At 32.7% G+C, this 14,047-nt stretch overlaps 1 protein-coding gene across 1 annotated transcript; it reads left to right on the top strand.

The window, feature by feature from the left end:
* Positions 1–3,484: 3,484 nt before the first annotated feature.
* Positions 3,485–10,071, top strand: LOC115960822 (2-oxoisovalerate dehydrogenase subunit alpha 2, mitochondrial-like). The gene is made up of 9 exons (XM_031079815.1): positions 3,485–3,863; positions 6,863–7,000; positions 7,319–7,501; positions 8,123–8,280; positions 8,394–8,493; positions 8,585–8,696; positions 9,051–9,190; positions 9,400–9,585; positions 9,665–10,071. The coding sequence occupies exons 1-9, from the start codon at positions 3,594–3,596 to the stop codon at positions 9,830–9,832; spliced, it is 1,455 nt and encodes a 484-aa protein (XP_030935675.1). The 5' UTR covers positions 3,485–3,593; the 3' UTR covers positions 9,833–10,071.
* Positions 10,072–14,047: the final 3,976 nt, after the last annotated feature.

The raw sequence follows: 14,047 nt of genomic DNA, 5'->3' as shown, positions 1-14,047 counted from the left end.
GGGTTGAATCGCATGGTTCTTGCCACAGGTTCGTGTGGTCCAACTCCGATTTTAGGGGTTCACGGAATTGCCACATATACCCGGTTCTTTATGCTTAAAAAATCGGTTTTCATCCTAGTTCTCGATTTTCACTGTCCGACCTCCCGGTCTGATCCGGTTTTGAGAACTATGTATATAAGAAATTTTTGCTATTTCCTCTTGGATTAGAAATACATTACCTCTTTTATAAGGAATCTATTCCCTCTTGGACTAGGAATACATTACCTTTTTTAACAAGAAATAAACTTCCTTTCTCACTGAGAAATAGTCTTTTCTTCTACAACATGGAAACCCAAATTAATTGTTCCTTCTTCAACTAGGAAACTTAATTTACTTTCTCAGTCATAATTGGAATTTAAGGCAATTTCCCAACAATAGCATGCTACAAATAATAAAGTTCATTATTGGATGTGTAAAAAACTAACATCCCAACATTCATTTTGATAATGCATGAAAAATATTACCCAAAAAAAAAAAAAGTTTTGCATGGATGAAAAGAAAAATCTCATCAAAATGACAAAAAAAATGAAAAACACACAAAAAAATAAATATTAGAGGATTATTATTGAAATTTCTACCCTTAGTTATGCCCAATGATTAGGGTTTTGTTATATCATAGATCCTTAGTTTGCACTTTTTAGGACAACAGTGGACACACTTTTAGTAGATGATATTCACTTATGTAGGACGGTTGATCGGTTGTTTTTATATTAAAAAAAGAATCATTTTTCCCATTTATTTTATGCACTACAGGCTTTTTATCCAACCAACAAAAGACTTCTCACTGCACTATTGGTATTGAAATTATTAAGTAAATTTAACTCTAGGTGTAACTCTCTTACTAAATTACAAGAAGTTTAAATTACTATTTTGATTAAAATTCTATTAATAAATGCTTGAAATAATTTTAAAATTTGTTATTATTTTTTCTAAATTATTTTAATTAATATCTACCATAATATTTAGTTTCAAATGAAAAAAAATTGTTTTACACGATAGGTTTCTATTGTATAACTTAATGTAATTTTCTTTTATTTATATTCATTATTTTATTATTCAACTTTGAATATATTTATGAAAATTTCCTTCTTTTTTAGAAAGTGAAATATACTGGTATTAAAACCAAAAGGCAAAGCACATAAAGGTACGTTCCTGCATAAGCAGGCCAGAAACAATAAAATTATAAGGAGTTGCTCCCCCCAGCATTTCTTCCTTCCTGCAATCTGATATGAAAATTTCCTTATGTTTTATATATAAAATTTAATTGATTCGTATATGGAAAAGTTATACATTTTTTTTTTTTTTTTTTTTATAGGGAAAAGTTATAGATAATGTATTTAAGCATATATATCATGTAATATTTCAATATGTAGAATATTAATTTTAACATTAAAATTATAAAATTACATAAATTCAATGAATCTTAAATCTACCACCTCATATTGACAAAAAAGATAGAAATTTAATTGTTAAATTTATAGTTTTCTTGATGATAGAGGCTCTTGAAAAACATTTTACTACGGAATAGTCATTTTCTTATATATACACCAATAATTTAGTTTTGGATTAAGATCAGAAGCCATACCCTATTTGCTATTGCTATCAATGATTGAGATTGAAAAAAAAAAAAAATTCAATCCCAACCCTTGAGAAAAAGTTTTTAAAAAGTGATTAAGTAAAAAAATTTGTGAGAGAAATGAGAGTAATCATCAGTGACAATGACGTAATTGCATGAAATTTAGTGGCAAAAAGGGAAATGATGTCATTTGGAACAACTCATGCCTTTTGGGGATGATCAATGCCACCTTTTGGCCAAATTCCTTCATTTAGGCCCCAAAATTCTCATTTTTGCCTTTTTTTTTATTTAATTTTTTATTATTATAGTAATTTTTGTTTCCTTTATAACTTTTAATTCTAGACTCCTTAGAATTTTTATTTTTATTTTTTTTTATAACTTTTTAAAAGCATTGTAGATTTCAAGACAATTTAGATTCCATTTTAAAAAATATAGATGTTTTGTTTCTCTTTTCTCATGGATTCTAGAACTTGTTACCTTGTGGATTTAAAGAACTCCTCATGGATTTGAGGCTATCTTCTTGAAGTAAATATGTTTTGTTTTTTGCCTTTTTGTGGCTTTCACGCCACATCATTTATAATTATAAAATTATTTATGAATCTTAAATCTTCCACCTCATATTGTCAAGAAAGTTAGAAATTTGATTGTTAATTTTTATGAAAAATCCGAAATTTAATTTTTAAATTTGTGGTTTTCTTGATGATAGAGGATCGTGAAAAGGCATTTGAGTATAGACAATAGTAATCATTTTCTGATCTTTACCCAGTACCCACACCAATAATTAATTTTCCTCTATTGTTGCAATTTTTCCATCTTAATAGTAAATAACTAAATATAAGTAACATGTAGTCAGTTTTCACACACACACACACACACACACACACAAAAAAAAAAAAAATTGTTAACCTAATTTTTGCCATAACTTATTACGTGATGAATTGTAAGTGATAGCTCTCTTAAAATAAAAATAAAATAAAATAAAAAGAATTATAAGTGATAGAGGTATGGTGGTGGATCTATATAAATTCACACTTCTAGCACTTACAACTTATCACATAATGAGTTACAGTAAAAATTATGTAAATTTTTAAGTGGGCATAGCATTCTTAGGATATGTTTGGATACAACTTATTTTTGCTGAAACTGAAAACTGAAAACACTGTAGCAAAATAATTTTTAAATGTGTGAATAGTACCGTAGGACTCATTTTTAATTAAAATTTGGATAAAAAAAATGTTTGTGGGTTCCGTGAACAGTACACAGACCTACAAATAGTGCCATTTCAGACCAATATGTGGCCGTCCAAGTGCTAGTAAGTCCCGTGTACTGTGCACAGGAACCACTGGCAGGTTTGTTCCCCACGTGAAACCAACTTCAGGTAAAAAAAAAAAAAAAAAAAAAAAAAAAAGGAGAAAACGTGAAGGAGAAAAACGCAACGTGAATAAGTGCAATCCAAACTGCACCTTAGTGGGAAAACGTTCCAAAGTTTCAATTATCAGAACTCGGACGTAACCAAGTCTTGCGGTACATAATTGCTTCAAGGATCAATCTAGTTGACAAGGTGGCCCCACCTAGGACCAGGATTCGGATGACATTGAAGTCACAGCCAGCAAAGCTCCACTCCATGGCTAATCGATCTACCCTTATCCTTGGACATAGACAAAGAATCTATGGATAAAAAGGCGTATGAGAATAGAACTTCTCCACCACCACCATCTATGAACACGGTCATTAATTTTTGTGGATTGATATAACTGATCACCTTTTTCATTTTAAAAATTATTAAAGTACATACTTTATACTATATAAGACACGTTTTTTTGTCTTTTCTTTAGCAACTCTTAAAAAAAAAAAAAAAAAAAAGCATGACCCACCAGGCCATCATCAATCTTTCTACTACAAATTGAATATTCTGTTTCTCATTTCTCTCATCAAGGTTCAATTTAACCTTCATAAAAATCTCCATTGTTGTTATTCAATGGCAAACTGGGTGATAAGGTCAAGAACCATTGCCCATCATCTAAACAAAAAGATGGGCTCGTTCGGAATTCTCAATCTTAGTTCTTGGAATAGTACTTCTAATTCCTTTCATTCGAGTTCTTCAACAATGCCACTTGGTGACAACCATGGAAGACCACATGCAATTTTTGGTGATTCATCTACCCATTTCGCCGTTCGGCGTTTCAAATCCACCGAAGCTGAAAGAGTGTCCGATACAAAATACATTAACCAGGATGGAGGTGATCAGGTACTACTATTTTTGTTTTCCATGTTTTTTATGTTGGTTTTAGACTAGAGACACTGTATATGCATTACAAATATCATACGCGTTTAGTAAAAATTATTCATTTTTTTTCAAAAATTTTCAGCTATTGATTTAAGGAATAAGGATTCTTCCTTGTTTAACTCTAAACTAATTATGATTAGGATTCTTATATAGGATTATATATATCTGTTCTTGCTCTTTTTCCATTTTTAGTGCTAAAATTATACGTCAAGAGAGTATAACGAGCTCGAGGATTAAAAAAATACACACACATGATAATCATTTTATTCATGTTTCTTTAATTTTTTTGGGATAGAAATACTTTTTTTTAGTGAATTTTCATAAGAAAAGTGGATCACGTAATAAGTTGAACCATTAACCTTCGAAGCAGCGCAATTGATCGCAAAGCATACCTCATGCGTCATGAAGTGGCGACCTTCCCTCTTTTATCTTTTGAAATATCAATGGTTTTTAACAATTTAGAATTATTTGGTGTTAATTACCTTATCTTATCCTCTCCCTTGGGACCAAAAACTCACTAAAAAAAAAAGAAAGCTATTGATCCAATCCTTTTCCCCCAGGTTCTTTTAGATCAGAGCCTGTCATGTCAAATAATACAGGAGAATAATGGAAGCCAAATTTGGTTACGTTGCGTGTATGGGCGCAATATATTACAAAGATGTGACCATTCTCTCTCTCGCTCTCTCTTTCTTCTTCAATATTCTTTGGGCTTGACTTGAAGTTGAAGGTTCGTCCCCATTTCACTCATTTTCTTAGAAAAAAATAAATAGAAAAAAGAAAGAAAGAAAAGAAAATAGTTAAACTTTGGAAAATGAAAATCCAAAATTAGTGAATGAGGAAGAGGAACTCGAGAGGAACCCAAACATGGTTATCTCATGTGGGGTAATAATTATTTTATGTATCTGACTTATACATCATCTTTTTGATAACATGTGAATTTCACAATGGTATGAAATCTACATATTATGGAAAAAATGGTATATATATTGGATGTATAAAATACTTTCTTGGAGTGGTGGGTATACCTAAGGTTTTAAACTTGAGAGGCAACTGAAGATCGCTTCATGAAATAAAAATAAATTGAATTTGATTAAGTTTTTTGTTTTTTGTTTTTTTTTGTTATTTTCCCTCAAAAAAGATCTACAATAAGGATAAGGTAGTTTAGTTTATAAATTAAAGCATAAAGCAAAATACATCTCACTTTGTTATTATCTTTGACAACTTTTTTTTTTTGGGTAACTCATCTTTGACAACTATCTTTATTATAAAAGTATTCATTCTTTATAAAAGTAATTGGGTTGAGTTAGATGAGTTGAAAAATTATCAACCTGAACTCAACTCAATCCAAGACTCAAAAAGAATTCTAACCCACCAACCCACAAAAATTAATCCGAAGCATCAATTGAATTGGGTTAGGTTGGGTTAATAGTATCGGGTTGGTGAGTTAGATGTACACTGCACTCAAGCTTTGGACACCCTTATTGGGAGAAAAAATCAAAAAAAGAATAAACAAATGAATGTGTTGGTTGGAAATGACGCGTCTCAAAACCCAAAAATTTCTACCTCCTAATGCTATCTAACTGATAAGGATATGAGATATGACAAATTTTTTCACTCAAGAGTGGCGTTCCATTTTGGAGCTCCAAAAGGCAACAATTTGTGATTCTTTGAAAAGGCCAAATTTCCCACCAATTTTTTTTTTACTTAATTCTTAATTGCACTATCATTGGGCGTTACAGCATAATCCTAACTAGGGAGTAGGGTCTAGGCCCACTATAATGTGAATTAGAAATGACGATGCCAAATGATCTCTGTGTGAAATGGTAATTTTATCCCATTAGTATGTAATAGCAGTTGAGATTGGAAATTTAAATCCTTGACGTGTGATGTGTGGAAAATTAGACACTAATACCGAGAACAATATTGAGGTACTATTTTCCACCCATATCAGTTATATGAATAGTCGATCTTATTTAATAAGATTTATTATTATGAGTGATGTATGGAAAATTAGACACTAACGCGTAGAACAACATTGAGGTACTATTTTCCCTCGTATCACAATATCAGTAATATAAATGGTCGATCCTATCATAAATATAATTCAGATTTATTATTATGTGAGATGAGAGAGGACATTATCGTTGTACTCTCAAAATATTGTATAATTACTCGTAAGGAGTAAGTAAATTTGTCAAGAAAAAAATGGTAAATTTCTAGTATAGTACCTTAGGTACAATCCAATACATTATGTTCATTCAATAGAATTCAAACATCTAGTTGCATTGACAAATAAAATAAATAAATAAAAATTCGAGGACACACACAAAAACAACCCCGCCCCCCAAAAAAACAAAAACACGCACACACGCAACAAAAAAACCCAAGTAATTAACGGCAATCGTTAATGCCAATAGAATAAAAATCTAAGGACCAGTGATCAGACTGAGTCATAGTCATACTATGCATAATGCCATTCTCACTTTGTAAATATGAAGTTGTGAATTTCTCCTGCTTATTCTTATTCTTAAATTACCTTTTATATGGGTTCAGGTGATGTATCCCATAATATTAAATAAATAAATAAATAAAAGCAAATGATTGGTTTGGATAAAGAAATTTAAAGAGAAAGATTTGAATTTCATTTTTTTTTTTAATAATTTAAATTATTTGAATAAAGTATGAAATGATAGTTTTATTTTTATTTTCAGTATATGAAGTTATACCAAATAAAATAAAAAAAAAAACAACGATAATTATTAGATGTTGCCTATCATTATCATTTTCATTTCAAATCATGTAAGGATGGCTTCATACATTTCTTTATGTTATGTGTTTCACAACGGTACCTGTTTTAGGATGTTACATGTTCATTATTAATTTTGTGAATTGCTTTAATTTTGAGTTTCCAGCCCATTTGAATTTCAATAGTCACACTTTTGAGTATTTTGTACGAGCAGGCCTTGGATTTTCCTGGAGGAAAGGTTGAATTTACTTCAGAAATGAATTTCATTTCCGAGTCTGCTGATAAAAGGGTACCTTGTTATCGAGTTCTCGATGACGATGGAGAGCTGATCGTGTCCAACAACTTTGTACAGGTATCTCTCAAATTGGTTCGAGTAATCCAATAGGGCAATAAGGTTATCAATGTGGCAAGCTTATAGTTAAAGCAGAGTACTATGACTGTTCTGTTTTTGACCTTATTGCCATGTCAAACAAGGCTTTTTATTCAATCTTGAACTTGTAGGTCAAACATTAACAAAATCCCAAAATATATGATATGTAAAATGATATGAAATACTTCTTAATCCAAAAGGATATGCAAAATTTCTAGATTCATCTAAGTTTAAAAGTTTAGTTTTAACATCACTATTTGTTCAATTGTCTTGGTTATGTCACATTCATTCATTCAACAGGTAAGAAAGGAAGTGGCCATAAAGATGTATAGTGACATGGTCACCCTTCAAATGATGGACAACATATTCTATGAAGCACAAAGGCAAGGAAGAATCTCTTTTTATTTGACCACATTAGGGGAAGAAGCAATTAACATTGGCTCAGCTGCTGCACTTAGTGCAGATGATCTTGTGTTGCCTCAGGTAAACTTATTACATCCATATAAGCTATGTTCATATATACATAAAAATCACTGCTCTAGGACTACATGATATATATAATAGACATGATGGCTGCTTAACCATCCAAACTCATTAGGAGTGTAGCCTGTCAGAGTACAATTTTTGAATTGTTTCTATTGATCATACTAATAATATAACTTTTCGAACCTCATATTCCCCTTGAAGCATCTACAGCTTTCAGTTAACTATGCAGTTCTCACTAGTATCACTGTTGGTTTCCTTTAAGCATGCTCAATCTTTGGATTCCTCTATTTTATCACCTACTGGAACACCCTTGTACAATATTTTCAACATCTTTAATTCTAACTGAAATGTATAGTCCCATTTTTATTTGCTGATGGATGGAAATAATTCCACCAAGGAGTAACATCCATGATTTGTCAACCTTGAATGGTCATGCCACCTTAATTAGTTTAGTTTTGGTTTTCCTTAGATCTACATTGGAATATACATATAGAGAACTCATATCCGGTTGATAGGGGTTTTGTTAATTGACATCTACTACCGATTGACCTTTTTGAAAACCCCCAACAATTATGCACGGGAAACTGATGCAAGTGCATGTCTGATTTGTAATGCCAGTACCGGGAGCCTGGAGCTCTCATGTGGCGTGGATTTACACTGCAAGAATTTGCAAACCAGTGCTTAGGAAACAAGGAAGACAAAGGAAAAGCCAGGCAGATGCCTATCCATTATGTCTCTAAGAAACACAACTACTTCGCTGTGTCATCACCTATTGCGTGAGATATCTACCCCTCATTTTTATTTATTAGTCTTTTTTCAGATAAATATTTTTTATTATTGATGTATATAGCCAACACTAAATGTCTGCATACGCTTTATGCTTTGTCAGCACACAACTTCCACAAGCCGTGGGTGCTGCTTATTCTCTTAAAATGGAGGGAAAGAATGCATGTGTAGCTACTTATATTGGAGATGGTGGTACTAGTGAGGTGACTGCACAATAATCCCTTCCACCTCTCCCTCTGAAAAATCAGATTATCAATGTTCATATCCTCATTAGTATCTTAACTGATGTTTCAGGGAGATTTCCATGCTGCAATGAATTTTGCAGCAGTTCTGGAAGCCCCCATCATTTTTATTTGTCGTAACAATGGATGGGCTATTAGTACTCCTATTGAAGAACAATTTCGAAGTACTCTTCATCACCTATCTATAAGTTTCATTTTTTGCTTACACTTTTATATGAAGGATTGGGATAATCATTACTCATTAGTATCATATCAAATTTATGTCAGAATTATTATAAAATGGTTAAATTCATTATCTCCTAATATCTTAAGCTTTTGTAACAAATGGTAATTTGTAATGGTATTAGAGAAGGTGGTTACATTCCCATTTACTCATGACTTAAGCTTTTAGAAAAATCAGTAATTTATTAAATTACTGTTCATTGGGTTCCCCCAGTGAAGAGGGCAAGCCTGAAGCCCCCCTATGCATTCATGGACATTTTAGTTTGTTTCTTTTCTTAATTATTCATGTTTTGTAGGTGATGGAATTGTTGTAAGGGGTCGGGCTTATGGAATTCGAAGCATCCGGGTGGATGGGAGTGATGCTCTTGCTGTATTAAGTGCAATTCGCACTGCTCGTGAAATGGCTATAAGTGAACAAAGACCAATTTTAGTTGAGGTAGGACTAAACTTCTTTTTGTTAAAGTTTTTCCCGTAGCTGGTACATTGACACAATCCTTATTCTTTGCCAGGCTATTTTATTTGTAAAAGAAAACAAGTGTCCCTCTTAGCATATGACCGCAACCTTTCTTTTCGGTGAAAAGCAATGCACGTCTAGTTGTGTATTCCAGATTGTGATTAATTTTCTGTGTTTATTATAACTTTCAGGCCCTTGCATATAGAGTAGGACACCATTCCACCTCTGATGATTCCACAAAGTATCGATCCGTGAATGAAATTGAATACTGGAAAACAGCTAGAAACCCTGTAAATAGATTTAGAAAATGGATAGAAAGGAATGGCTGGTGGAGTGACAAAGATGAAACTGAGCACCGAAGCAGCGTTAAAAAGCAGGTGAATACATGTTAATATGAATTTTGTTCAATCTCCATATATTAAAGCTATCTTACCTTTCTCTTCTGATACAATACAGCTACTGCAAGCAATTCAAATTGCAGAGAAGACAGAAAAACCTTCAATTGAAGGCTTATTCTCTGATGTCTATGATCATCTGCCATCAAACCTTCAAGAGCAAGAGGAACAAGTTAGAGAAACCATCAGAAGACATCCGAAAGACTACCCATCTGATGTTCCTGTTTAGAAAATATTAGCTAAATAAGGACCAACAGATGTGACTTCATGAAAACTCAAATGATAATGTGTGAAGTTTCAAAATAGTTCAAAGAAATATAAAACAAGCATTCCTCCATTTTTATGGATGTAACTTTCGCATCATAATGTCTGAAGTAAATAAAATAAAAAACAACTTTTGCACCATAATGCAAGAGCTCTTCTTCTTCATTTGAACAAAGATTTTACTAAACTTTAACAAAAGCAATACCAAGAGGGAGTTGTCAGCAACCATATCTATGGCATCTACCAATTGAACAGAGAGGCCAGTCAGAGATTGGGATAGGACCCATGTTAGAGACAATTAAGGGATTCCCAAACCAGCTCAATTAAGGGATTTCCAATCAACTGTAATTATGGGATTTGGTAGATGTTAATATTTTGTCTAGCTGCAATTATGGGATTAGGCTGTCAATATTTTGTCTAGGTTCATTGTAATAGCATCTATATATTTTGTGTTAGTTTTACTCGGTACTAATCCCATTTCATACTGAAGCAGAATACCGTGCCATGGCAGCACTAACTTCAGAACTCCAATGGCTGAAATATCTTTTGGATGATCTTGGTCTTCACAAACCTCACGATACTTTATTTCAAAATGTGTGCACAGTTGTGTGTAACAACTAATGTGCACTAGTTTTTTCCCAATAAGGAGTATGGAACTATAGAATTTGCTGAGTTTTAAATAAAAACCTTATGTCTCATTTTCTGTCCCTAACTCCCATGTCCAAACAGCAGCCAACAGTTTGAAGCATAAACTAAATAAACCAAATTCCCTGGTCATTTGGTTCCTTGGAATCATCACGCGGCAATGATCAAGACGACAACATATCCTTGAGCTTATCCGCCTCACACTTAGCTGCTGGTATTGTTTGGTATCATTCGAATCTGATGCTCTTACTGTCGGAGATCGTTGCATCATATGAAACTCTCTAAGTCAAAATGCGACGGGATTACCTGTCCCAATCTTTTTACCATATCCTTCTTAACTTTCTCACACTTAAACCCATTTCCGTTTCTATTATATAGTCCCCATACAACGAGCTACAGCTAGATAGCTAGCTGCATATTATATCCATTGTCCAACACCCATTTGTGGTTTTTGCTAGACTAATATTATTGAGTCCATGGCGAACCTAAGGTGCCCTATCTCACCATCTCATGTTGTTATCGCATTCAATGCCACTAAGGATCGTACTGAAGATGAACTTAAGATAACCATTGAAGGCGTGAAAATGGCGGGTGGCATTCTCCATGGAGGCGGCACACTTGTCTTGCTAGGTGTCTTCCATAAGATCAAGAACCGCAGTAAGTAGTCGATGGATTGTTCTTATAGACTCGCAATGATTCTTCAATGTTCATTTTATTTGTTTAATGGGATTGTAAAATTTTAATAAGATTAGAATGTCATAAAATTTGAATAGATTGCTGGGGCAGAACTAGGATTTGTTACTTGGATGCCAGATTTTAATGTATCTATGTATATACAAAACTGAAAACGTTTGACTTTTAGTTGACCTCATAATATCATGTCATATTAAGACCTTAGAATTTTATATCTTTAAACCGGTAAACCCTCATTAAAATTTTAGCAAATCATATTTTAGAATATATAGTTCTATATATAAACATAATTACTTATGATAGATACCTAATGTCATAAAATATATATATATATATATATATATTTTTTTTTTGGGGCACCAATAATATGGCCTAAAAGGTGGTCTAGAAATCTAAAGACACCCATTATTTGGCCTAGGTTCTCAACTTTTCAGACATTCCAACTCTACGGATGATTCCCCAAAATTTGGAGACAAAAAAGAAAATTTATTATTCAGTCACTATTCATCCGTTACTGTTCATGACACTGTTCACTCCGAATTTTGCCTATTTAAGGGGGTTGTCCCTTATGTTTGAAACAAGTTTTACTTCAGAATTTTCTTTCCTTAGAACTCCTTCTCTTAGGAAGCCTTCTTAGAAAGAGAATTCCTTGTTTCTACTACTACCTTGTTCACTACAAATCTTGTAACTAGGACTAGTTCAAGCTTTGTAACTGTCAACCTATTCTGAGATCTTGTATTAACTACTACTACTGCTGTAAGTGTTTTGTACTACTTTCAATAAACAAGTATTTTCAGTTTTATGTTTATTATACTAATTGTTGCTACCGCCACCTTGGACGGATTATCGTCATACCGGACGGTTCTAAATTGCTTTCATTTACTTTGAAAACTTATTTTTGATATATACTGCTTGGCTGGTTCTATCGCCTTATTATTGTTCTAATTTATTCATTTACATTACTTTCACTATATTATACTGTGCTTCCGCGTTCAGCTGTGCATCCTTCCCCCTTTATGGTATCAGAGCCACTCTTTTCTGGCCGATGATAGTGTGGTTGTGATCTCTGTCTCTCTGTCTATGTCTACCCGAAACTTTGATATTTTGTTGTTGTGTTCCCTTCTTACCGTTGTTGGCGCCACCCTAGTCGTAAAGTGAATTCCTAGAACCGAACTGTAAGGCCCGTTTGAGCCAAGAGAGGGCGTGTAAGGCATGAGAGGTATAAGGTTGGTTAGGGTATGTGTTACGAAATGCAACGGTTGTGAGAAAAACATGATAACTGAGTGTTGAACCTTGGATAGTATGGATAGGTTGTGGAGATCCAACTCCTCTATTAGCTCCAGGACTAGTTGTCCTCCGATATTGTAAATGAAGAAGATCACACTATTGATGATAATGAGTTGATCCCAGATTTTCGTAATTGGAATGTTCCTAAAGTTGATACTAAAACTGTTTATAAAACTAGTTTTGTTGAAAGTGCTTTTCATTCTACTTACAAAGCCAGAACTGTTGAACAAATTTTCTCTATTTCAAAAGTTCATGAAAAATGTTGTTTGTTCATTAAAAGAAATATTAATGAATTCCTTGCTACTAAAAAATTCAGTTATTTGCATATTGGTATGGTTCAAGTTGCTATTAAACCACTTACCCAAAAGGGTATTAATGCTTCTATTCTCATGTGTTTAAGAGATGCTAGATTTAGGATTTTTAAAGATAGCATTCTTGGTATGATTACTGCTTCTATGTATGATGGTCTTGTTTATTTTAACTGTTATCCTGATCTTACTCTTACTTTGGATGATCCTAATATTGTTAAAGCTTTGACATTGAATATTGCTTCATTTGGTTATCACATGGAAGAAGGTAGTAAGCCTTTTGCTTTGATTTGTCGCATTTATTATAGATTATTGGGTACTCAAATGAACCCATGCGCTAAGATTCCTAGAGAACCTTCTGGTAAAACCATGTTAATTCAATGTTCAACCCCTGATGCAAAAATTCAAGTTCCAAAAATGATTCAACGGCAAGATGTTAAGCTTCCTAATGATTGGTTGTTGGAACAAGAATCCCCTCCTGCTAAACTTGTTTTTGATGAACTAGATCTCACTCATATTCAACAATATCTTGATGGTACTGTTAAAATAAGTTTTCAAAACAATCCACCTTTGAGGATCAACGAAGGAAGACATTCCTTTGCTGGATCTGAAAGTATTTCAAAAAGAGATCAAGAGATTAATGATTTTCTGAAAAAGAATTTGGAAAAACCCTCTGATTTAAAGCTAAAAGGTATTTCAAGTGATAAATCTCAAATTAGCTCTGTTTACTATTCTACTAAACCTGAAATTTCCTCTACATTTAGTAGAACTGCTAATGAAGAAGAAGATGACACTAAATCTTTTTGTCCTTTTGATTCTTATTTTCCTCCTATTGAAAACCCTGTTTACCAAAATCAATTAAGAGTTTTGACTATTTTGGATGAAAGCTTTGAAGTTGATTTGGTTTCTTTGTATGATGAATTTATGCTTGCTAAAAACAGAAACAAAAGAAAATATTTCCAAAATAATTTGCTCAGTCTGAAAAAGACCATGTTAAAAGAAAATGGTTAGAAAAGATGAATCAATTAAAGAAACATATTTTGTTTTTTGATTTTCTTGAAAACCATTATGTTTCAAACGATGAAGTTTTAATATAACATTTAAATGTGATAAAAAAATCGAATTTTGTTAAAGCAGATAAGACTATTGTCAATTCTACTCATCCTTCTCTTGAAACAATTTTAATAACTACTAAAAAGGATGAAGTGACAAAAGAGGAAGTGAAGGCCTCTCCTTTCAAAATTGCT

Source organism: Quercus lobata, chromosome 9 (assembly GCF_001633185.2).
Source record: "Quercus lobata isolate SW786 chromosome 9, ValleyOak3.0 Primary Assembly, whole genome shotgun sequence".
NCBI classification, from domain to species: domain Eukaryota; kingdom Viridiplantae; phylum Streptophyta; class Magnoliopsida; order Fagales; family Fagaceae; genus Quercus; species Quercus lobata.
This window is presented reverse-complemented; position numbering and strand designations above follow the sequence as displayed.

Coding starts and splice junctions, on each gene's coding strand:
- LOC115960822 (XM_031079815.1), top strand. CDS start 3,594: ATGGCAAACTGGGTGATAAGGTCAAGAACCATTGCCCATCATCTAAAC. Junction 7,502..8,122: donor ATGATCTTGTGTTGCCTCAG/GTAAACTTATTA, acceptor TTGTAATGCCAG/TACCGGGAGCCTGGAGCTCT. Junction 9,191..9,399: donor AAAGACCAATTTTAGTTGAG/GTAGGACTAAAC, acceptor TATAACTTTCAG/GCCCTTGCATATAGAGTAGG.